General features: G+C 55.7%; 8 protein-coding genes across 8 annotated transcripts; 5 read left to right on the top strand and 3 right to left on the bottom strand.

Annotated features, from left to right (window-relative positions):
* Window positions 1-98: 98 nt before the first annotated feature.
* Window positions 99-530, top strand: PHYSODRAFT_297781 (hypothetical protein; the record flags this gene model as incomplete). Its single annotated transcript, XM_009523536.1, has 1 exon — window positions 99-530. One exon carries the CDS (start codon window positions 99-101, stop codon window positions 528-530), a length of 432 nt encoding a protein of 143 aa, XP_009521831.1.
* Window positions 531-1,034: 504 nt separating this feature from the next.
* PHYSODRAFT_297782 (hypothetical protein) lies at window positions 1,035-1,688 on the top strand (the record flags this gene model as incomplete). The annotated part of the gene is made up of 1 exon (XM_009523537.1): window positions 1,035-1,688. The coding sequence occupies one exon, from the start codon at window positions 1,035-1,037 to the stop codon at window positions 1,686-1,688; it is 654 nt and encodes a 217-aa protein (XP_009521832.1).
* Window positions 1,689-5,837: 4,149 nt separating this feature from the next.
* Window positions 5,838-6,299, bottom strand: PHYSODRAFT_297784 (hypothetical protein; the record flags this gene model as incomplete). Its single annotated transcript, XM_009523538.1, has 1 exon — window positions 5,838-6,299. One exon carries the CDS (start codon window positions 6,297-6,299, stop codon window positions 5,838-5,840), a length of 462 nt encoding a protein of 153 aa, XP_009521833.1.
* Window positions 6,300-7,273: 974 nt separating this feature from the next.
* On the top strand, window positions 7,274-8,576 carry PHYSODRAFT_312498 (hypothetical protein; the record flags this gene model as incomplete). The annotated part of the gene is made up of 3 exons (XM_009523539.1): window positions 7,274-7,534; window positions 7,660-8,430; window positions 8,514-8,576. The coding sequence occupies 3 exons, from the start codon at window positions 7,274-7,276 to the stop codon at window positions 8,574-8,576; spliced, it is 1,095 nt and encodes a 364-aa protein (XP_009521834.1).
* Window positions 8,577-9,332: 756 nt separating this feature from the next.
* On the top strand, window positions 9,333-10,139 carry PHYSODRAFT_327433 (hypothetical protein; the record flags this gene model as incomplete). The annotated part of the gene is made up of 1 exon (XM_009523540.1): window positions 9,333-10,139. The coding sequence occupies one exon, from the start codon at window positions 9,333-9,335 to the stop codon at window positions 10,137-10,139; it is 807 nt and encodes a 268-aa protein (XP_009521835.1).
* Window positions 10,140-14,852: 4,713 nt separating this feature from the next.
* On the top strand, window positions 14,853-15,320 carry PHYSODRAFT_492143 (hypothetical protein; the record flags this gene model as incomplete). The annotated part of the gene is made up of 1 exon (XM_009523541.1): window positions 14,853-15,320. The coding sequence occupies one exon, from the start codon at window positions 14,853-14,855 to the stop codon at window positions 15,318-15,320; it is 468 nt and encodes a 155-aa protein (XP_009521836.1).
* Window positions 15,321-20,269: 4,949 nt separating this feature from the next.
* Window positions 20,270-20,705, bottom strand: PHYSODRAFT_297786 (hypothetical protein; the record flags this gene model as incomplete). Its single annotated transcript, XM_009523542.1, has 2 exons — window positions 20,270-20,407; window positions 20,490-20,705. 2 exons carry the CDS (start codon window positions 20,703-20,705, stop codon window positions 20,270-20,272), a joined length of 354 nt encoding a protein of 117 aa, XP_009521837.1.
* Window positions 20,706-20,921: 216 nt separating this feature from the next.
* On the bottom strand, window positions 20,922-21,830 carry PHYSODRAFT_297787 (hypothetical protein; the record flags this gene model as incomplete). The annotated part of the gene is made up of 1 exon (XM_009523543.1): window positions 20,922-21,830. The coding sequence occupies one exon, from the start codon at window positions 21,828-21,830 to the stop codon at window positions 20,922-20,924; it is 909 nt and encodes a 302-aa protein (XP_009521838.1).
* Window positions 21,831-21,853: the final 23 nt, after the last annotated feature.

Consider the following 21,853-nt stretch of genomic DNA (forward strand, 5'->3'; position numbering starts at 1 on the left):
GCTTCTGATACCGGGTTAAGGTTAATGGATTCGTTTTGTTACGGAAATCTCGTAGAGGTTTGTACTACATTCGTATATTCGTACATGTATTTGCTGGCATGATCAGACCAAGATCAGGTGAACTCATACGATGCCATCGAGCCGATCGAAGCCGTCGAGGTGACGACCGCGACCAAGAGGTCCCTAAGATCGTCGATGAGACTGAAGACCTGGAGGACGAAGAGGGAGCTGCCAATGTGAACCTGATCGACGACTTCGTGGTGAACGCTCGGAAGACGACTCTGAGTATGACGAAGCTCGAGAAACTTGTCACCCCGAAAGTGGCCCTGAAAGACCCCAAGCAGAGGCTGATCAGGGAGCTGTACGAGGGCAAGGTTGCCGTGAGGAAATTCGCTCAAGTGCTCAAGGCCAATCCAAACCGTGAAACGAACAGGAAGCTGCTGAGGCTGTACAAGTGGTTCTGCGAGTTCCGGATCTCCCGTGCGAAGGCTGTTCGATTTGCCCCCGTCGCTGTCGAAGCTTCGGCATAGTGACAGAAGAATTCCGAAATTTGAAGGAGATCGAAGCCTTGTATTCGTTCACGCTTTTGCAAACTTACTCTGAGCAGCGTCACTCCCAGTATTATCTTTGCATGCTACACGAGTCTAAGAAAAGTAGGGTAGCTTCTACCGAGGAAACACCAGTAGATATGGCTGGTAATAAATAAACACTCCATCGCCACTTCGAGCTGCCAAATCTCCAGGTTTGATCGCCTGTCGGAGGGTCCACTCTTCTTTTTAGGTGGCAAAGTTGACGCCAAAGATCGGATTATTTCGTGCTAGCAATGCAGCCACAATGGATCCGCGGCACCTTTACTACCAACAATAACAGTAAAAATAATCCATTCCAATAATTTCAATGAGGTATCGGCGCAGTAGATAACTTCTCACTGAAAAGCTTTTGCACTTTCCCGGTCTGTTCACTTTCGAATTAGCCTTCGACCACCCACTCCGATCCACTCAACCGGAACAACACCAACCCCCCAATCCTAAAGCATGAAGACCTCGTTCCACCTCCTCGCAGCCATGGCTCTGCTCGCTGTTGCGGCTCTCGGTGCTAACGGCGTCCACGTCGACGACAACCCCATCGCGCACCACTCCCACGACACCAACCACCTGATCCCTTCGGAGCCTGTGGCTGATGAGAGGACCTGGGTGCCGTTCCGCGCTCTTCGGGCGATGGACTCGCCCAAGCAGGGACCCAACCCCCACGACGACGGCAAGCACGCGCACCCGCACCAGGACCTCCACCACGACTCGAAGAAGGACGTCAAGCAGGCGCCTCACGCTCTGGGCCAGGCTCACGTGACGCCAGCCCCTACCATTCCTATCACCAAGGCCTCGCCTTCTCCGACCAAGACGAACACGCCCAGAGCCACCCCGGCGTCGACGACTACTAGGGCGACACCTCGCCCCACCACCACCTCCAGCAGCACTCACAAGGTGGCTTCACCCCCTGCCAACAAGAAGCCGAAGGGGCCTGGTGCTTCTGCGACGAAGCAGGGGAAGACTGGCGCGAGCTCGACGTCCAACGCGGTTCAGCAAAAGACGCGCAACTTGGGCGGAAACAAGGCCAAGCAGCAGCCTGACCACGACTGTGACCACCACGGTGCCAAGCAGGGCGTGAAGAAGGGAGGGAAGCACCAGTAAGCTTAGTGCTGAAGATGCTGACGAAATCGACTGTCGGCACATGGGAATGTCGGCGGCGATTCGGAGTATCATGACCAAGAAATAGCTCAACTCTTTACCTTCGAGGCTTTCCAATAAATACCACCGTGAAGTTCGTTTCGCTTCTTCACCTTACGCTTGGTCCGTTTGAGAAATAGAAGCGGCCGACGGTTTTTTTTGGTGCAGTTTTCGCGGTTAGAGCCATGGATCCGTTGTGTGATAAATCTACACAAAATTCTAGCGTCGACAAGCCGCTGGATCCAGTTGGCTAGCACCACTCCAAACTCCGTAAAGCCAGCTTGGAACTGAGGCCGGACAGTAGGAAGATCAGCTTTTCCAAACTGCTGGTAGATCTCGCAAGCGCGGCTGTATTGACGAAACAGCAGGCGCAACGGAGTCTCTAACTTTTCCGGCGTCATTTCCCCAATGAACTTGTTTGTGTCCTCCATGTGTTTCCGAATTTTCACGAATGGATTCGAAACATCGTCATCCCAATATTTTTGTAGTCGTTCCATCGACGCTGTAACAGTTGCGAATAGTTGGTCGTTATTTTTTGCAGCAATTTCAGCGACTTGGGCGTACTGCTTTAAAATGCCCTTCAAAACATGGTGCTCGACGCATTCACTGGCGGTGCTGCATACCGAATTCCTCAAAATCACCGTGGCTTCACCCAATCGTTTCGCAGAGACTTGGATATCTCCCAGCGACTGGTTTTGAACGATCAGTTTGTTGACGGCTATCGACTTGCACATTACCAGCCGCATTTGTCCGGCCTCTTTGGAAAATGGCTCAATCTCCTCACCCACTTCAAGCCTGTGGCTCAGCTGCGTGGCCATGTCGTAGTAGGATAGTATCGCTGAGTCAATATAAGCACCGATAGAATACCCACGTCGCTTAACCCGTTTGATTTGGGACGGAGGGGTCAGACCATCCACAACGGATCCCGGTCTTTTTGTCCCCACGTTTATTTCACCGGCGTTTTCCGCCCAAGATTGCTGAGTTCTACCACCCAGCTCTCGAACCTGCAGGCATCTCATCAACTTTGACACACACGACACATCTACAGAGAAATACAAATTAAGTGTCAGTATTCCGTATGAACTGCGCGGGGTACAGTGCAACAATTTACCTTAGTAGAGACTTTGGTAGCTTTCCGGGAAATCTTGACTGCATATCCCCCAGAACTTTGCGTAAAGAAACCAGGCGTTTTGGCAACGAAAGTGACGCCAGCAAGGCCACCTCAGTCCAACTTGACAAATAGGAGCCGATTTCAGAAAATGTCCGCCACTGCTCGTCAGCCCACGGCTCGATGTCGCTGTCTTGATGTCGAACAATGCAATACAAGCAGACATCATAAAAGCGCTCTGCCAAAGACGCAAGGTTGGCTTGCATATCATCGGCTTCAATTTCTTCTGGTGCGGTCCGCTCAATATTCCGCACATAGGCGATTGTGGTACTCAAATAGTCTTGAAAGCGCTCGATGCGGTATCGCAATAAAATTTATAGCTTTGGGAGGCAGGAGAGAGTGCTTCAGCGAACTCGGATTTTTCTGCCTTTGTGTAGATCTCTGCTAAAAGCGTGACCGCTTTCAATACCAAAGTCCGCCGAAACTCTTCAACATTCGTCGACGTAGTCACGAGGGAGACTGCCAAAACGGTGGCTTCCGAGTATGCCGAGGCAGTCTCCTCGCTTATCTGCCCTGAGCCCAAATACATGTCCACCATCCTGGCCGCTCTTTCAAAGAAATCCTTCACGGCTGTAGTCCACTTCCCCACGACAAGAGCATCTACAGCAGGTGAGATGGAACCACCCTCGTGCTGTTGTACCATCCCCTCGATCGCCTGCTTCGCCTCCTTGGCGGCAGTAAGATTCGCCTGAAGTGGGCTCCTATCGACGGACGTATCCAGTTGGTGCTCTTGTGCCATGTTTGACTCGATGACCGACTCATTATCTGGAGACTTCTCGTCATCATTACCAGTTTGAATAGGTGGGAGTGAAACATTAGCTGCTGTCTGGGCGGGGCTACTAGCAGCAGCAATTTCGGGCGGCACATCCGCTACGGCAGATGATATCTTCTTCTTCCCCTTCTTGTGCCTCCTCCTCTTGAAGGTATTTTTGATTGGAAGCAGGACCTTTGGTAAGTTCGATGTTAAAGTAACTTCGTTCGGTGGCTCAATCGCACCGCAGTCTAGCGGAGAATTTAGCTCATCCGACTTGTTCCCAACCAAAGCGCCCGAGCTTGTCTGACTTTTGTTTGAGATGATTGTCTCGTTGAAATCCCTACGACACGGATCAAACACACATGAGTGCGGCAGACATAAAACGCCAATGCTGTGACGGACTTACGTTAACAGAGACGACGGAATCCTTCGCGGAAATCGGGCGTCAAACTCTTGCAGTTTTTCACCGATAGTCTTCGCGTCAATTTTCGTAAATTTTACGTTGGCTGCGACCACAATTTCCATCCAGTCTGCCAATGTCGATCCGATTTTGCTAACTTGTTCCCACTCAGATTCTGAGCGTGATGAATCACCCACAATGTCGTGTCTAAGCAGGTAATCTTCACAATCAAACGCAAACTTTTGCATTAGGGAACGGAAGTGTGCATAGAGCTGCACTTCGTCCAGCTCAGACTGGTGCCCAACGTTCGCCACGTCGTTGAGCATATCTTCTATCGCCGTACAACTGCAGAAAACGATCAAATCGAAATGGCTCTTCTCCACAGGCGAAAGAACCTGCTCCAAATGCGTGTCCTGCACCGCCTCAAGAATGCTAAACAGCCCCTTATCGAATCGAATCAACCACTTGCGCTGCTGAAGCTCGCATCGGCGAGACACAACAAGAGCAACAGCGAGCGCCGTCGCTCCCACGAAAGCCACAGCCAGTCCTTTCTCCAACGTTCCACAGTCTACGCGCTCCAGAAACTCTTGATTCGCCTCCAGCGCGTTCTTCTCAACGACTTCTCTCCACGCTTCAATCTCGTCACACGACAACTCCGAGATGATCGTTCTCGCGTCGTTCGCAGAATTCTTCATCTCTGCTTCCGTCGCCTTCTTTGACCCGAGAATGCAATTTATTTGTCAAGGGCCCACTTGATGTAGGCGTCTCAGCAGCAGGTTCTTGTTTCGGCTTCACCACGTCTTGCTCCTCTCCAGAAACATCATCACGTAGCGTGCTACTAAAATTACCAGAATGGTCGTCTTGAACCTCCGGGCACGTGCTCAAATCTGGAAGCGCTCCACCTACTTCAACTTTAATGGGAACGTGTGGCTCTAGTTCAGAACCCCCGCTCTGGTTCTCCGTCTGCGAGCTGATGCTGTCACCCTGAGTACAAAATATGTTTTTATATTAAATGAGTAAACATAAAATACCAAGCGGTTGCGTACTTCTTCGTCATCGGGCAGATTTCCCTAACCGGCGACAGAAGCTGCTGTATCGCTTCCTGCAACTCGCTCTGCGCCCACTCCACGCGTTCTACCAGCACTAGAATTTCCGGTGTGACCTCATTATTCACCCCCTCTCCCCGCTGGGAAGTGTCCGTGAGCCTCACGTGCAACTGACGAACCCCGTCACGCGCGAGAGCTGCTGCCACATCGCGCAACCTGCCAAGAAGAGCCATTTGCCGAGAAATAGGGAGAAATAGGGAGAATGAAGGATATTAAAGTTCTAAGCATTCTGATTGGTTGATGAATTTACCTGACAACCTGAATTTCAGGAAAAGTCATATGCCTCAAAAGGAGCAAAGGTTACCCCGTCCTCGCCCGCTTGGAAGGCTTCCGTCCTGGCCTATTCTTCTCGGCGGGACTTGTCATACACATCCACTTCCTGGGCAACAACATACAACGATTAGGAAAAATTACCACACTTACTGAGCACGGGGCATATTTTTACGGACGTACCTGAACAGCTCCGGTGGCCGGGAAACCCGATACCGAACTTTATCAAGGGGTCGATATTGTGGGGGAAGCCTTCATTTGGCACGTTTGCGTCGGAGAGAAGTCGCATCCAATTCGCCAGAGACTTGACTATCTCACGAAGTTGCGCCCATTCCGATTCAGTGCGAGTGTCTTCAAAATACAGCTCTCGCAATAGTGAGCGAGTTGCACGGAGCAATTCCTCAGCTTTGATGCGCTATTTAGCCTTTACCGCCGCCACAATGTGGGACATGGAGTCCAGAGCAGTAGCCTGTGTGAACTCCTCCATGTCAGCCACGCACTTCTCCATTGGCTCAAGCAATACGTCCTTCAGCCCCGAGTTTTCGGCAGCGCTAGCTATTTGATGAAGGCTGTCATGGACGCGAATGAGCCAGACACGTGTTGGAAGCTTCCCTCGACGAGATGTAACCAGCGAAGTTGCGAGCATTGTGGCCGTCACAAAGGAGGCAGTCACGTCTTTCTTGATACCGTTCGCTTTCAGGCGCTGAAGGAAAAAACTGCTCGAAGATTGCGCCATCTCCTCGACGATCTCGCTCCACTTGGTGAGCTGCTCACTGTTCATATGAGAGATGACACTCTCGGCATCTTTGCCATCCGTACCCGTGTCAACCGCATCCATTGCCTTCTTGGCGGCGTCAGTATACTCGACAAACGCCATGAATCTATAAGTCCTGTGCTGCACAGAGCCTCAGAATCTAGTAATTTGTATGGTGACTGTAGTCACCCGCCCCATTCGATACTTAGTTGAGTTTTGTACAACGCGTTTTCTGCTAAAGGAGCCTGAGCTCCCGCAATCCCAAATCTGCTAAGTGGGGCGAGCACTGCGTTGACGTGTTTGCTGTGCGTGTTCACGACCTCTGCAACTACACCTGTGGCAGCGTAAAGCTGTTAGGTTATGAGCCCAAAGGGAGGCTCTTCTTGTGCCGACGCGAACGTGAACAATGGCGCGCATTCCGTCACTTGCAGAGCTGCTCGCCAGCTCGGCTCTAGCTACCCCTACAAGTCGAAGAATGATGGCTGTCTCGATGCCAGCATCCCTGCTTTCTCCTGGTGCCCAGGCTGGACCGACAGTTCAAGCGACAAGTCTAGCTGGGGGTCCCAATCTGCAGCCACCGTCGCCTGCTGGAACAGTTGCTCCAACAGGAGCGTTTCCCGTTGGACCGCAAGTGCCTCAGTTTGGAGGTGTAGTTCCTCCTCCGAACGTACCTGGGACTCCCCAAGTTCCTGTTGTGAACGCCTGCGTTCCCGCTCTAAACGCTGTGCAACAACCTGTGGTGCTACCGCGCTCGTCGACCGACGTGAACAAAACGGCTCCGAAGATGGAGGGCAGTTTTAACCTGTATCGTGCCCAAGTCAAGGCCTATTTGCACCGGTTCAATGCGTGGGGTCTCGAGGATGGCAGCATCGTTCGTCCTCTTCTAGCTGGTCTTGCTCAACAGCAGTATGACCAGTTGGATTTCTTTGTAAAGGACACCTTGCTCCGTGGCGCAAAGTGGAGGATGCAGAGAGAATGTGTGATCTTCCAAGTGGCAGAGAGATGTGGGAAGATTTGGAAGCTCATCACACGAAACGTGAGTTTTCTAATTATGTCTGGGTTATGAAGAAGTTTTTCTGTGTTCCCGCGAGCAGACAATGGACTCCTGGCTGCAGGAGATTCATGACACTCGTCGTGCTCTGGCGAATTTGGGGCGCGTGATTGATGACGACCTCACGGTGGATGTAATCCTCATGGGTGTGGTACACACTCACCGGGCCGTCGTACGGCAGTTCTCGCGGATCATGGCTCCTGGCTCTCGGCCCACGCTCCAGCAAGTGTTGAACACGCTGAAGTCTGAGACCGAGATGGACGAGATTGTGCGTGATGAGGAAGAAGACAGTGGTAAGATCCTGCACGTGGCTAAGAAATAGAAGACGGACAATAACTCGGGCCAGCAGTACGGAGGGGCCAAGCCAAGTGCAGGTAATGGGGGGAGTAATAAGGGTGGCGGATACAAGCGGCATGTCATTATTGTGGCAAGGAAGGGCACTACCAGAATGTGTGCCGAAAGCGGCAATTTGATCTGAAGCATGGCGCAGCTGGTATGGCAAAAGGAGCTGGAGGCAAGCCCAGTGAGGGTGGAGGCAAGTCCGGTGGCGGTAGAGGCAAGAAACCCTCTCCGAAAGGAGGTCCTCCACAGCCATCACCCCTGGGAATGATTGGACGAGTGGAGAATACGTGTGCTGTAACAAGCACAGGGTCTACTGCTGCTGTATCGCCGAACGGGTCTGATTCTTTGGAGTGGATACTAGATTCAGCTGCAATTACGCACACGTGTGCTGACCGCGAGCTTATGTTGCGTTTTCCGCACTATGTGGAGACTAACACACCACATGAGTCCTGGACGGGTGAAATCACTAGGGAGCATTTGGTATCAGAGTTGGAGACATCCTTTGTATCCACAGAGGATTCCCATGGGAGCGGTGGCGGTGAGCTACGGTACACCCTAACTGGGGATCGCAATGTCCCCGGCTGTCACGTGAATTTGCTGAGTGTAAATGCTTTGGAGGAGGAAGGCTGGCGTTGCGAGTCCAGGTATCCTGAGAATGGTCCCCCTCAGCGTCTGATGTGGATAGGATCAACAGCAATTTTGTTCGAGAAAAGTCATGGGTATTATCGTACTCGAAGTATCCATGCACCTGCTCGCGTCGTTGCGTCTGCTAGGGCTGCTGATAATTCGCTGTTTCAGTGGCACCTTCGGTTCGCACATGTAAATGCTGACGCGTTGCAGAAGGTCTATCGTGATAAACATGTGACCGGAATGCAGATCCCACCCAGTGAGCAGAGTGTAGAAGTCGTCGACTGCTTGAGTTGCACGTTGGCAAAGTCGCGCAGAATGTCCTAGAAAAAGCTGCGGCCACGACGCTCAATCTGCTGCTGCGAAAAGCTGATGTCTGATGTATGCGGCTATGGGGAGAGATCTGCAGGTGGAAATACGAAATTCCAACTCGTAGAAGACGAATATTCTCGCTATGTATGGGGCTTCCTGTTGCAGCACAAATCTCAGAGTGCTGGTAACTTGAAGACACTGATTCAGTAGCTACATCAGCGCGGACGGCGCGTCCGATTTATCGGTTCGGATCAAGGATCTGAGTTCAAGAACGAAGAGCTGAAGAAGTTTACGCGGGAGAACGGGATTCGTCAAGCACGCACAAATACGTACACTCCTGAAGAGAATAGTCTGGTCGAGAAGATGAACAGTGTGATGATGCGCGCTGTTCGCACGATGTTAATGACAACAGGATTGCCGACAAGTTTGCGGGGAGAAGGACTGAAATTTGCAGTGACTGTTTACAATTTCTCGCCTACGAAAGCCAATCAGAGTCGTACGCCGTACGAGCTCTACGAAGGTCGGAAGCCTGATGTGTCTGGATTGCGTGTGTGGGGGTGTGCTGCTACGTATTTTGTACCTACAAAGAGGCGGAAAGGCAAGCACGACCCAACAGCGCGCGAGGCACTTTTCCTTGGTTATCCAGAAGAGACGACGGGTTATCGCTTGCTGGATCTTGTCTCGGGTCGTATTGTGGAATCACGCAACGTGAAGTTTCGCGAGATGTGGACTGATTCAGGTGACTATGTAAGTCAGTTATTGAAGAAGGTCTACGTTTGTGCTAGATCGCATTCGCGAGATTTCTGCGAGGGCGCTACTCCACAATGGTGCCGCGTCCCTGGAGTACTACTTCGAATGACGGGCTAACGATCCAAGAGGCATCGGAGGCAGGTGCGCGGTCGGCTGGAAGGTCGCCGACTGCAGGAGAGCACAGTGAGAGACCTGTCGCGTCGTGGAGCTCTGAGGGAACTTTCACGACAGGCCACGGGGCCAGCGACGACCAGGAGGGCTACGAAGAACAGTTTGCCGTTCCCGATGTGACTCCCGGCAAGGGAGCCGCGAAGGGCCGCGACGTAAGTCGCGGTCCTACTGGTCGGAAGCCTGCAAAGGCCGACGACCAACAACAACCCACCGCCAAGGCCGCCGCCAAGCGCAAGTCGCCCAAGAGGAGGAAGAAGAAGAAGCCGCGCGCGCCGGACTCGGCGGAAGCGTCGCTGTCCAAGCCACAAGGCAAGGACGCGGGGTGCCAGTACACTGTCGAAGAGGTGCGGTACGTCGTGGCGCGTACTGAGCTCTTCCGGCTGCTGGAGCAAGACCCGATCTTGGTCTTCCTCCAGCCCATGCTGATGAGCAACTTCAGGGGCCCCTTCGTCGCGCCGGACTTCGATAGTCTCAAGCAGGAGCCCTTGACGATTCTAGCCGGATCCGTCAAACAAGACGCGACAAGTTTCTCAGCGGGCCAAGAAGCGCCAAGTTCCTCGACGGGCTCAGCCCAGACCTCGACGACCACGCCCTCGCCGCCACCTCGATACCAATCGAGTGTGGAATTCAATAGCAGCTTCGAGTCGCGCAAGCGCAAGTCTCCGGAGAAGCTCTGCGCGCCGGATTCAGCGGATGGACCGCCGGTCTAGGCGAGAGGCGATGACACGGGGAATCAGTTCACCGCGGCAGAGATGAGGTATATGCTTGCTGGAGTGGAGCTGATCCGGCTGCTGGAGCACGATCCGATCCTGCGTTTCATCAAGCCCAACGCGATAAAGTTCACGGGTCCTTTCCGGGTGCCGGTTTTGACATGCTCACGAACGTCACGCGAGCCGCAGGGACACTCTTCGAGATGTTGCACGAATCAAGCTTCAGCTTGGGCATCACCGAGAGGACGGGAGTGTATGACTGGGACGTCGAGTCGTGGACACGTACGATCCGCGGCGTCTTGGGACCGTTGACGGTCCTGGTCGGATCCATCCAACGCAAGGTAACTCCGCCTGGGACGCGCCCAATCTCAACGCAGATGATAACTTCGTCCCAGGCTGAGTCGAGCGTGCATTCCACTTCGAGGTCCAAACCCCGACGCGACGTAGATGACGAACCCGCCGACTTGTTTGACATGGACTTCGGGATGCCGAAAACCACGGCCGCGACCTCAACCACGACTTCACCGGAACTGGACGAGGTTTTCAACCATCTGAGCGGCGCTACGCCCCATGAGGTCACGCCAGCGCGTGTCAAGGTTCTGCCGGATCTGAAGGAAACAATTCCTAAGGCGCTGGAAGAGGTGAGTACGCGCTCTACGATAACTCAGGCGTCGAATACCCATGTCTCTGCGGTTCATGTCGAGCCAAGAAACTCGACGCGAAAAACTCGACGCAGAAAATGTCGACGCGGGACGCGTCGAAGGAGTTGCGCCAGCAAGGACTTGGTAATCACGCCGTGATGTCCGTCGCAGTGCCGGTTGCGACGACATCCAGGCGACCGTTGGGCACGGCGCGGGCCTCTACGACTCCCGAGCAATCGCGTTACGACGCACGAGTGCGGCCGGTCTCACTCGACGCGCTTAAGCAACTCGACCCAGGGCAATCACTCGACGTCCGCCTGCGCTCCAGCCGAGATGCACCGCGCCTGTGGGTCACGCGCAGCAAAACGTGGGTTACAACCATGTTTAAGACTAAGATCGAGCGACAAACATACCTGCGGGTGACCAACGTCACTGACGAGACAATAACGCTCGACGCAGGCACGAACGTGGGTTGGTAGACACCCTCCGATGTGTTTCCGCCTGCGCCCCGCTTCGTGCTGGCGACTAATCCACAGTACCAAGATTGGCAAAACCTTGCGTATGAAGTGACCTGCGACGAGAACGAGACCTGGCGTGACGACGAGCTCGTCTGGTCCATGTATGGATGGCCGACGTACGAAGATCTGGAATTCGACGCGCGTCGAGGTGAGCTAGAGGAAGAAGTTCACGCGGATAGCAAGCCCACATCGTACCCAGTAGTCGCTGTGAAGTCACCAACAGCGGGGCTGACCCGTGCGCCAGCGGCAGAGACGTCGTCGGTGAGCAAGTTGCAGACGCGTGGCCACTCGACGCTGTCGCGCGTGGTGTTGAAGACACGGGTCGACGTAGTAACAAACGTGTGTACGGTCGGACCACGGGTCGCAGAGAAGCGACAATGCGGGGCGCCCAGCTGAAGTGTCGCGAGTCGAACAACCCGTCGAAGATGCGTCGGGCGACGAAGCGCGAGGCGCGCCGTCCAGCGGAAGGTCGCAGCAATGCGACGGGGTGCGACAGTCGAGCGAACGCGCGCAAGTTGCAAAATCCAACAGGGACAAGTGCGACAGTGTGAGATGTGAGGGATGGAACGTCTCCGAACCGTCCCAGAAGCAGTCCCAGAAGTGCGACACCGTGAGACGGACCGAATGTGACACCGTGCGACAGTTGGGCGAAGGGTCGCCCATGAGAAGGACGGAATGTGACACCGTGCGACAGTCGAGCGAAGGATCGAGGGGACGCGACGACGTGAGACTGACCGAATGTGACACTATGCGACGGTCAGTAGCGAGGTCTCAGACCTGCGATGGTATGCGACTTGGGGACAAAGCTGGAAAATGGCGTCTTTGGCGACATTCCGCCCTCGAGACCGTGAAGAACAAGCCGAATGTGAACTTCGACGTGGTCGACGAGGGGCCTGACGGTGGCGGGACTGGAGGACCACCGGGGTCTGCACCAAAAGAGAGGCACCGCGCCATAAACCTAGATCGATTGGTCAACCCTGAGCAAGATGCTGGTCCGAATTGCGCGATCTATCGAAGTGGCGGGTACGCCGCGGCGGGGCGAGTGGTGCGGTTTCCTGTGGACAAGCCCGAATGCCACGGCGAGCCACCTGGAGGATTGCTGGCGAAGGTACCAGCTGTCACTCGACGGATGTCCAGTGAACTCAATAAGTCTGCGGTCCTGAAGATGGCGGGCAAGGCGGGCAACGAGCCACGCAGCCTGCAGCCACACCGACTTCGAACCTGTGACGCACTACACGTACAACCGCGTTACGGCGTACGTCGAGGCAGGAACACGGGGCCTGACGCACTTGTTGGATGCGTACGACGAGACCAAGAAGACAGCGCGACGAATAACTCGTCGCAGATCCGGTGCGCGGAGACGATGCACCGCCGAGAGGTCACCGGGGAATCGGATCCTGGGAAACGCGGTCAACGCTCCGCGGCGGCCGGTTGCACGGGCGCGATGCACAGGGCGAAGGACGGTGCCGACTCGGCGAAGACTCAGGTGGGGGTCCTCCAGCCTACTACAGCGCAGAACGCGTCGAGCTCGAGCGCGACGAGGGTGCCAGACCCACGTTGCACGAGGGACAGTCGCGCTGACGCGAGACGCGGGACGAGCGACGGTGACGCCAGCGCAGCAGGGGCAGGGGTGTTTGTCATACAGCCGGCGGATCACTCGCGAGAAGACATCCGACCCCGGACGTTAGATCAAGAAACAGCGTCACCTGTCAACCTCGTCGCGGAAGATTGCGACGCGAAAAAAACTCGACGTGGAAAATCTCGACGCGGAACGCGACGCGAAAAATCGCGACGAGGGAAACTGCGACGAGGGAGACTACGACGAGGCCAACCCTGTCGTCAACGTGCCGGAACGAGACCCGCCGACGCCGGAGAACATGGATTTGGGGCGCGGGACGGCATACGTCCTCGTGGTGACGATGCACTCGGCTTCTACACGCGCGACGAACCCCAGAGGCAGAGCTCCAGGTGTACTACAAGAGCTGGCTGCTCAGAACCCGTCGAGCCTGGTCAAAATCCCTCCCAGAGCGGCTAAAGGCGCAGAGAGTCATGACCCCGGGCATTTTACGGGGCGCGGTGCGCTGGACGAAGACGCGTCTTGCGTCGGATCTGGTTGTGCATTCAAGTTTTTTGGTGGCGTGTGGGTCGCAACGAGAAACACGTCACGCGACGGTGCCAAGGCAAAGCGCCTAGGGCTATGCGTTCGACAGCACCGCCGACTCGCGCAGGTGAACGCGCTAGAAGTCGACCAAGGTGTACACGTCGCAGATCGGACTCGGGGCGGAGTCGCGACGACGGACACGGCTGAAGTCAATTTGCCGATACGGTATTGCTTGGATTGCGACAGCCCCGGTCTCCCCCACGAGCTTAAGCCCATGTCCGACGCACTGGCAGGACGCGAGCTACAACGTCATGAGTGCAACGCGACGGGAAACTCGTCGCAGACCCGGTGCGCAGAGACGCTACACCACCGAGAGGAGATCGTCAGGAAACCAGATGCCACGAAACACGGTCAATGTCGTGCGACGGACAGTCACGCTGAAGCGAGACGCGGGGCGATGGGAAGTGCCCCCGACGCGGCGAGAGCGCAGGGGGGTGGCATCCAACCCGGTGCAGCGCGGAACGCGTCGAGACTGAGCGCGACGAGGATGTCAGAAGTTCTAAATCGCGCGACGGACAGTCACGCGAAAGTGAGACGCGGGGCGATGGGAAGTCACCCCAACGCGGCGAGAGCGCAGGCAGCCGGCAACGAGCCTGCTGCAACGAGGAACGCGTCGAGCCCGATCAGGAGGCCTGTTGCAGTGTCGAAATACGTGGAGGGTACAGCCCTTAGAGTGCGATGACGCGATAAACAGAAACCCACCTTGCGTCGAGGCTGATTGGGAATTCGAGGTTGCGAGGAGCGTGTCGGACGCCGCGAGTGACTCGTCGCGCTACGGACCAGAGTCGACGCGCCGAGGGATATGCATCCTTCAGAACTGCCGACTCGCGCAGGTGAACGTGCTAGTAGTCGGCCAAGCCGGGGACGACGCAGATCGGACCCGGGGCGACGTCGCGGCGATGAACAGGGCTGGAGTGAATTCGTTGATGTCATATTGCTGGGATCGCGGCAGAATGGGATCTGCCTACAGGCTAGAGCTCATGCTCGACGCTGTGCCGCGAGACGCCCCGTGTGTGAGCACGTACGCTGTACGTCTTGAGACGGGCTGCACGCCTTGTCAATTTTCGGTCAAGATCGTTTCCAAGTTGAGGCCTGTGAGCGCTATGATCAATGGGACGACCCCGTCGAACGAGCCCGCCGACTGCCGCGACGAGATGCCGCTAGAAGTGAGCCGGGACACTAGTACTGTAAAGAGCGACGGCGTTGCGTACTCGAAGGTCAGGGACAAGCACGCCGAGACGGTTCGCGTCGTGGTAGACTTGGCGCTCTCCTTTCGGTTCGCGCGCGACCGAGATCCGCGGTGTACGTCAAGGGCGATAATCGCCGTCGGAAACTACCGCACCAGTGCGCCGAGCCCAAGCGACGGACGCTACAGATCGGACCGCGTGCGCAGATGCGGCGCGTCAGGTTGTGCGCCAAAGCGCAAGGCAGGCCAAACGAATCGCGTCGCGAGACGAGTAACTCGCTTTACCAACTGTCTTTCGACTTCCGCACCTCCAAGCAAAACCCCGTTGAAGAGTTTCCGTCACACGCCGCGACGTGTTTGGCGGTGTCAACGAACGGACTGTTTGACTCCACCGATACGTGTTTACTGGAGCACAGCCTGACACTCGCTCTGGAAGAGGATGCTTCCGAAGGGGAGAAGTCCTTGGAGCTGCATGCCGGTCGGGCTTCCCGACATGGCTGCGCGCGCCGCGAGTCCGACGTGACCTGGAGAGGCTGTACCGACGAACTGGATCTCAACTGCGGAAAGTGGCGGTGCGACTTCTCGCGGCAGCACGCTGGTCATTACCGTCTTGCGGCGATTTCGCGCGAGGACGTGGGGCGGCTGAGCCGAGCCCTGGTGGGTGAGCGCCTTTAGTGGCGCGGTGGAAGTTGGCAGGGTGGCTGCCGATAGGTGGATAGGCGGAGAGCCTCGACTCTGGGAATGGCCGGAGCGAGGGATTGGATGAGGAAAGTGTGGAGGACCAGCCTGTTGCTGAAGATGAGATGGCGGAGGGCCGTCTCATAAAAGATGTGAAGAAGTGGAAAGAAACGAAGGAAAAGAGCAAGGCCTACGTGTTGGAGTTACGGCTACAGCGACTACGAGCAACGACAACGTGTGGCACTAGGGCCCCTCAATGGGGTCCATGTCAGTGAACGCGACGAGGGACGTCGCCACTTGGTCTGAGGGCGGCGCGCTTGGGCGTCGCTGTCCGAGGCCTCGGACTGGAACTGCGCTGTGACCTGGCGCGTTCGATCGACAGCAGCAGCCGAGCCGAAGGCGAAGACGATGGAGTCGAGACCAAACTGGGAGGCCTGCACCCGTGACGCGTTGATTCCTCGGCTCCGCTGTACCGCGGTCGGCGGGCACCCGCTGAAGCTGGCGGCGGAGTAGACGCCGGACCTGGACGAAGCGTCGGACCTGGACGGTGCGTCGGAGCCCGATGAGTATCCGCGGTTAACGAGGTCTTAGCCTCAGGACCGGAAACGGGGGCGGCAGAACGCACGCTGACACCCGTACTCGATGTAGTGGAGGCGAGACAGGAGCAGCGGGAGCCGCCGCTCGGCTTGACTCCGCAGGCCACAGCGTTTATCTCCACCGCGACGGAAGCTTCACGTCGACGGATCAGGTCGTAGGTGTCAATGTGCCCACCTACGGACGTGACCACACCGGCAAGACGTTCTGGAAGTCCATCGCGCGCGTGCTACGCCATCTACCAACCTCGACGCGCTTCCCGAAGCACCCGTCCTCAAACCGCGTCGTGCTCGTCGCGGTCCTGGATGGCCACGTCGTGCTCGTCCTCCAGCTCGATTACGTGAGCGCTGGAACGGTGGACTTGAGCGCTCGCGGCATCTCGCCGCTGCGACGTATTCCCAGCTGCGCGAGACATGGCCTGAAACTCGCCGATTCCTCCAAGTCGCGGATACGCGTCGCGCCCCGCCGGAGTTCTTTGGCGTGGGTCACAAGGAACGCGTTATTGCGCCGAAGGTCTACTAACAGCGGCTCGCTAAACGCTGCGCCGACTCGGCTTCCGCAGGGCTCTACGTGGGTGCATTACGGATAAGGGTGAGATGCCCAACAAGGGTAGTGCGTCGACGTCCGAGCGCGACGGACCTGGTCTCTCTCGGCGACGGCGGTGTTGCACTCCTTTTTGGAGAGCCGAAGCTTGACGCACTTGGTCCCTCGCGATGCTGGAAGCGTCGTGCGCTTGCTCGACGACCGCCAGGGCTTGATGCGCGCGGTCTCGCTCGGCAAAAGCTAGGCCGCGTTGCTGCTCTGCAGCTACGAAGGATTGCTGCGCTTGATAGCATTCCGCCACGGTAGCGCCGAGTCGCGACCGGGGAGAGGCAGTTTGGGCTACCGCGAGCTGATCCGACGGATCAGGGAGGCGAGACCGATGTGCTCTGCTTGCATAGACGACGATGTCAGCGTAGCCTCGAGGTTGCCCGTGTCGGGCCCGCTCTCCTCGACGCAGAAGGCCTCAGCGCGAACCATGATGCTTGAATGGCAACGAAGCGGACGGAGACGACAAAGAAGTCGACGAATCGAGATGCGACCAACACGCGGGGCAGGTTCTGCAACGGCACACCCACCTGGGGAGTGCGCGTGCGTGGCAGCGGGACGGATGTGGTGTAGTGCCCAGCGAGGAAGCGGGCACGTCGGCGTCGGTGAAAGAAGCGCCGAGACGAATGCTGATGAATGCGGATGATGAACTCGACGCAGTTGATGAAACGCGACGCAATTGATGGTGGCGACGCGCGGCAGAGGTCGACGGAAAGTCGACGCGGGTGATGGGCCGCGAGACACAGCGACAGAGTCCAACTCGACGCGTAATCATCTGACGAGTCGACCAGCGCCCGTCTCTGAAAAAAGCGTCAACCCTAATCCCCGCCGAGCAAGACGCGCCGAGTAAGACGCGCCGAGTTAAACGCGCCGACCAAAACGCGTCGAGGTAAGATCTTGATTACGCCACGCAAATCAGGTTGACGGACGGCAGTGGAAGCATGACAGAAGTAGGGATAGGCACAGAACGATAGGCTTAGCAAGCAGTAGTACGGAGTAGCCAGTAGCTAGGGCATAGGATAGGGTAAGGACTCAGTCCCGAAATTTCTCTGAACCACAAAGACCTCCCGTCTTCTCCGAGGTTCCAGGGGAACCACCAAGCGCCGGCAAGTAGAGCCGCCTCGATATCGCGGCCCCCCGTCGTTTGCTGGTTCGGGTGCTCACCCCCCACAGACCCGTGCTGGAACAAAGGCACGTTAAACGTATACCGTTTAGGTGGGCGCCCGATAACGCGCTGCCTAGGCGAAGGACCGCACTGGCCTGATAACCGCCGTGCACAAGACCCCCGTGTAGGCCCGATAACGCCACACAAGCCCCAGGAAACGCCGGCCCGATAACGCCGCACGCCCGACGGGAACGCCGAGGAAACGCCGGCCCGATAACGCCGCACGCCCAAGGCTCGACGCCCTACGACAAGGAACAAGCGTCAACACAAGAACCCCCAACTCCGAAGCCTGCGAAGACTTGGGCCTGTATTTCGAAGATACGCTACTCCAACAACCGGGAATAATTCGCTCGGCGCGACCCCTATCCAGACGCGCCGAGTTTGTGCGAGATCGCATTCGCGAGATTTCTGCGAGGGCGCTGCCCCACAAATGTACGGGAGAGCTGGTCCTGAGTGATGATGCTGAGAATTCTGACGATAACTTACCTAACAGTGATGATATGGCCGAGTATGGTGATCAGCAGCAGGATGTGGATAGTGATTCGCAGTCAGATAATAGTCGCAAGAAGCGCAAACCTGGCTTGGCCAAGTACAAGCGCAAGCCTGGCTTGGTGAAATACAAGCGCAAGTCTGGCTTGGTCAAGGTGAACCAGCCTCGTCGTTCGAAGAAGCCACCGAGTGAGCCTCTCCGGCGATCGACACGTCTCCGTCGGAAGAATACACGACTTCATGGCTATTCGCTGGCAAACTATTTTATTTCGACCATGGACAAGCTGCCTACGTCGGTTCGTGCAGCAATCTCTGGTCCTGATCGAGATAAAAAGTTGAAAGCGCTGGAAGTTGAGTTCGGTCTCATTCAAGCGAACGAAACGTGGAGATTGGTGGATCGCCCACCAAATACCAAGGTTATGACCAGTCGACGGGTCTTCGTGATCAAGAGAAATCAGCACGGAGAGATTGAGCGGTATAAAGCGAGGCTCACACTTCGCGGTTTTGAGCAAGTATTTGGGTCAGACTATTGGGAGATTTATTCGCCGGTAGTCAGTATGGAAGCGATTCGTGCGGTGATCGTATTGGCATTCTACTACGATCTGGATCTCCGCCAAATCGACTTCACTACAGCATTTCTTAATGGCTGTATGGATGTCGATGTGTACATGGAGCAGCCAGAGCTGTTTGACGATGGGAGTGGCCGTGTGTGCTTGCTGAAGAAGAGTCTGTATGGTTTAAAGCAGGCGCCCCTCATCTGGAACGCAACTCTGAAGAAAAACCTGGTGAAACTTGGCTTCAAGGCTAGTGTTATTGCAGATGGTGTCTACGTGAAGTGGATTGGCGAAACCCCAATCTTTCTCACAGTCTACGTCGATGATGTGGTCATTGCAGCGAAGCCCGAGCACATTGAGTGGCTCATCGAGGAGCTCAAGAAGGAGTTCGAGCTGAAAGATTTGGGAGAGGTGAACCTGCTGCTAGCTATGGATGTGAAAGTTGAGGCGGATCGAGTGACTCTTTCGCAGGAGTCATACATTCGTCACCTCGTCGATAAGTTTAGTGCCAGTGATGCTCGTGTGGCACGTACTCCGATGGATATGAAGGTGAGCCCAGCCAGGCCCAAAGCGCCGTATGGACCTGAGGTGAATCGGTCTGATTTGCCTTACCGTCAAATTGTGGGTTCGCTGCAATACTTGGTGCGCTGTACGCGACCTGATATTGCAAACGCAGTTTCTATCCCGAGTAAGTTCATGAGCTGCTACACAGAAGAACATTACGCACTGGCGCAGCGTGTGTTGGCGTATCTGAAAGGAACTGCTTCGTACGGGTTGGTTTTGCCGAAGAAAAATGCCAAAGATGAAATTTCGATTGTTGGTTACACAGATGCTGACCTCGGAAATGATCCTGATACTCGTCGCTCAATTTCGGGTCAAGTGGTGAAACTTGGTGGTTGTGTCATTGCTTATCAGAGTAAGCATCAAGATACTGCTCTCACTGACACCTGTAGTGCAGAGCTGACTGCTGCAAGTTCATGTGCCGACCGAATTCGATGGCAACAGAACCTGCTAGTCGAGTTGGAGGTGCCTGTGCAGTCTCCGGCAACGTTGTGGACAGATAACATGTCTGCAGTTCAAGTGATGACACACTCAAGCGGCCACCACAAGATCAAGTGCTTGGACTTGGCGATCTACAAGGTCATTGACTATGTGGATGCTGGTTACATGCAGGTCAAGCATTTGCCGACAGCGGAGATGCCAGCGGATGCTCTAACCAAGGCACTGGGGAAGAACAAGTTTCGCAAACACCGAAAGCAATTGGGTGTTGAGTGCCTGTGCACTGATGAAGCTGACGAGGATCAAGAAGACTGAAGATGCAGACTACAAGTTTCGGGGGAGTATGAGTCCTGTGCTGCACAGAGCCTCAGAAACTAGTAGTTTGTATGGTGACTGTAGTACTCGATACTTAGTTGAGTTTTGTACAACGCGTTTTCTGCTAAAGGAGCCTGAGCTCCCGCAATCCCAAATCTGCTAAGTGGGGCGAGCACTGCGTTGACGTGTTTGCTGTGCGTGTTCACGACCTCTGCAACTACACCTGTGGCAGCGTAAAGCTGTTAGAATCGCTGCAATTCCTTTTCGGCATCTGTCTTCGTGTCACTTTTGCTGGCCTCGCTTGTCACCTCTACAAGTGGCAGCTTGCATGCGTCTTCGTCATTTTTCTCTTCCACTTTCACGTCGCTACCGGCACTAGCCTACGAGTTACAAATTGCCGAGGAGGCATTGTTAACGACGCAGCAGTATTTACTCAATGTATGTATATAGCTCTTCTCTTACTTTCTCAAGGATCGAGTTTCTGACGCTCGCCACCAACTGCTTCGTCGTCGCGATCAGCTTGTTCTGCACCTGCTCCAGATCGTCCAAATACCGCAAGAGATCCATTTGCTCTGACTCATCTCCGACCACGAGCGAGCCCTTCGAGATGCCTTGGATGTACTCGCACGCCTTGAATAGGCGCTGGCCCGCCCCACTTAGCTTGGCTGAGAGCGACATCTTGGCTTTTGGAGATGATAGGCTTCTTGAATGGGTTCAGCTAAGTGCGATAGTTGCTGTCAAGAAAAAAAGCAGACCAAAAATACAAATTATCCGTGAAAACTAACTCATTGCCACACGTTTGTTGCCAGCATCAAATGAATTGGATAGAGAACCCCCAATCTATCGCCGTCATCCCGTTGTGTCGACGATAAGATAGCACCCCTCGGCTACTACTTAGTGGTGCTTCAGTCCATTCTTCACTCCCTGCTTGGCGCCGTGGTGGTGGTCGGAAGGAAGTTGCTGCTTGGCCTCGTTTCCGCCCAAGTTGCGAGTCTTCTGCTGAGTCGCGTTGGAAGTCGAACTCGGACCAGTTTTTCCCTGCTTCGTAGGAGGAGCAGCAGGCGCCTTCGGCTTCTTGTTGGCAGGAGGTGGAGCCACGTGGTGAGTGCTGCTAGTGGTCGTGGGGCGAGGTGTCGCGCTGGTAGTCGTCGACGCTGGGGTGGCTCTGGGCGGGTTCGCCTTCGTCGGAGCGGGCGTGGCTCTCACGTTGTTACTGTCAGTCTTGGTCGGAGCAGGGGTGGCCTTGGTCACAGGAACGGTGGGGGCTGGTGTCGCTTGGGCCTGACCCAGGGCTCGGTGGGCGTTCTTGATGGCAGTCAGCTTGTCCAAGCTGGTGGGTGTCCTGGGCTTGTGGGTGTAGTCGCTGAGGTGCCCCAGCTGGGGGTAATCCATCGACCGAAGAGCGCGGAACGGCACCCAGGTCCTCTCATCTGCCACAGGTTCCGAGGTGACCAAATGGTCGGAGGCGTGGGCGTGGTGTGCGATGGGGTTGTCGTCGACGTGCACTCCATTGGCACCGAGAGCGGCAACAGCGAGCAGGGCCATGGCTGCGAGGATGGAGGACGAGGTCTTCATGCTTGGTGAGAGGGGGGAGTTGATGTTGGTCGAGTTGAGTGGGTTGGGTGAGTAGTTGCGGTCGAATTCGAAAGTGAACAGCTCAAAATGCCATCGTAATGCATGCGTGCACAAGAGCCACAGCTTGCGGGGAGCTGAGCAAGAGGGATCTACCCTCAAATGTATGTCTTTCTTGATTTCGTGTTGGACCGTCGATCTTGCCCCTAGGAGCGTGTGGTTGCCATCCATTGACCTCGGATTGTCATGTCAAC

This window comes from Phytophthora sojae (assembly GCF_000149755.1).
Source record: "Phytophthora sojae unplaced genomic scaffold PHYSOscaffold_3, whole genome shotgun sequence".
Classification (NCBI taxonomy): domain Eukaryota; phylum Oomycota; class Peronosporomycetes; order Peronosporales; family Peronosporaceae; genus Phytophthora; species Phytophthora sojae.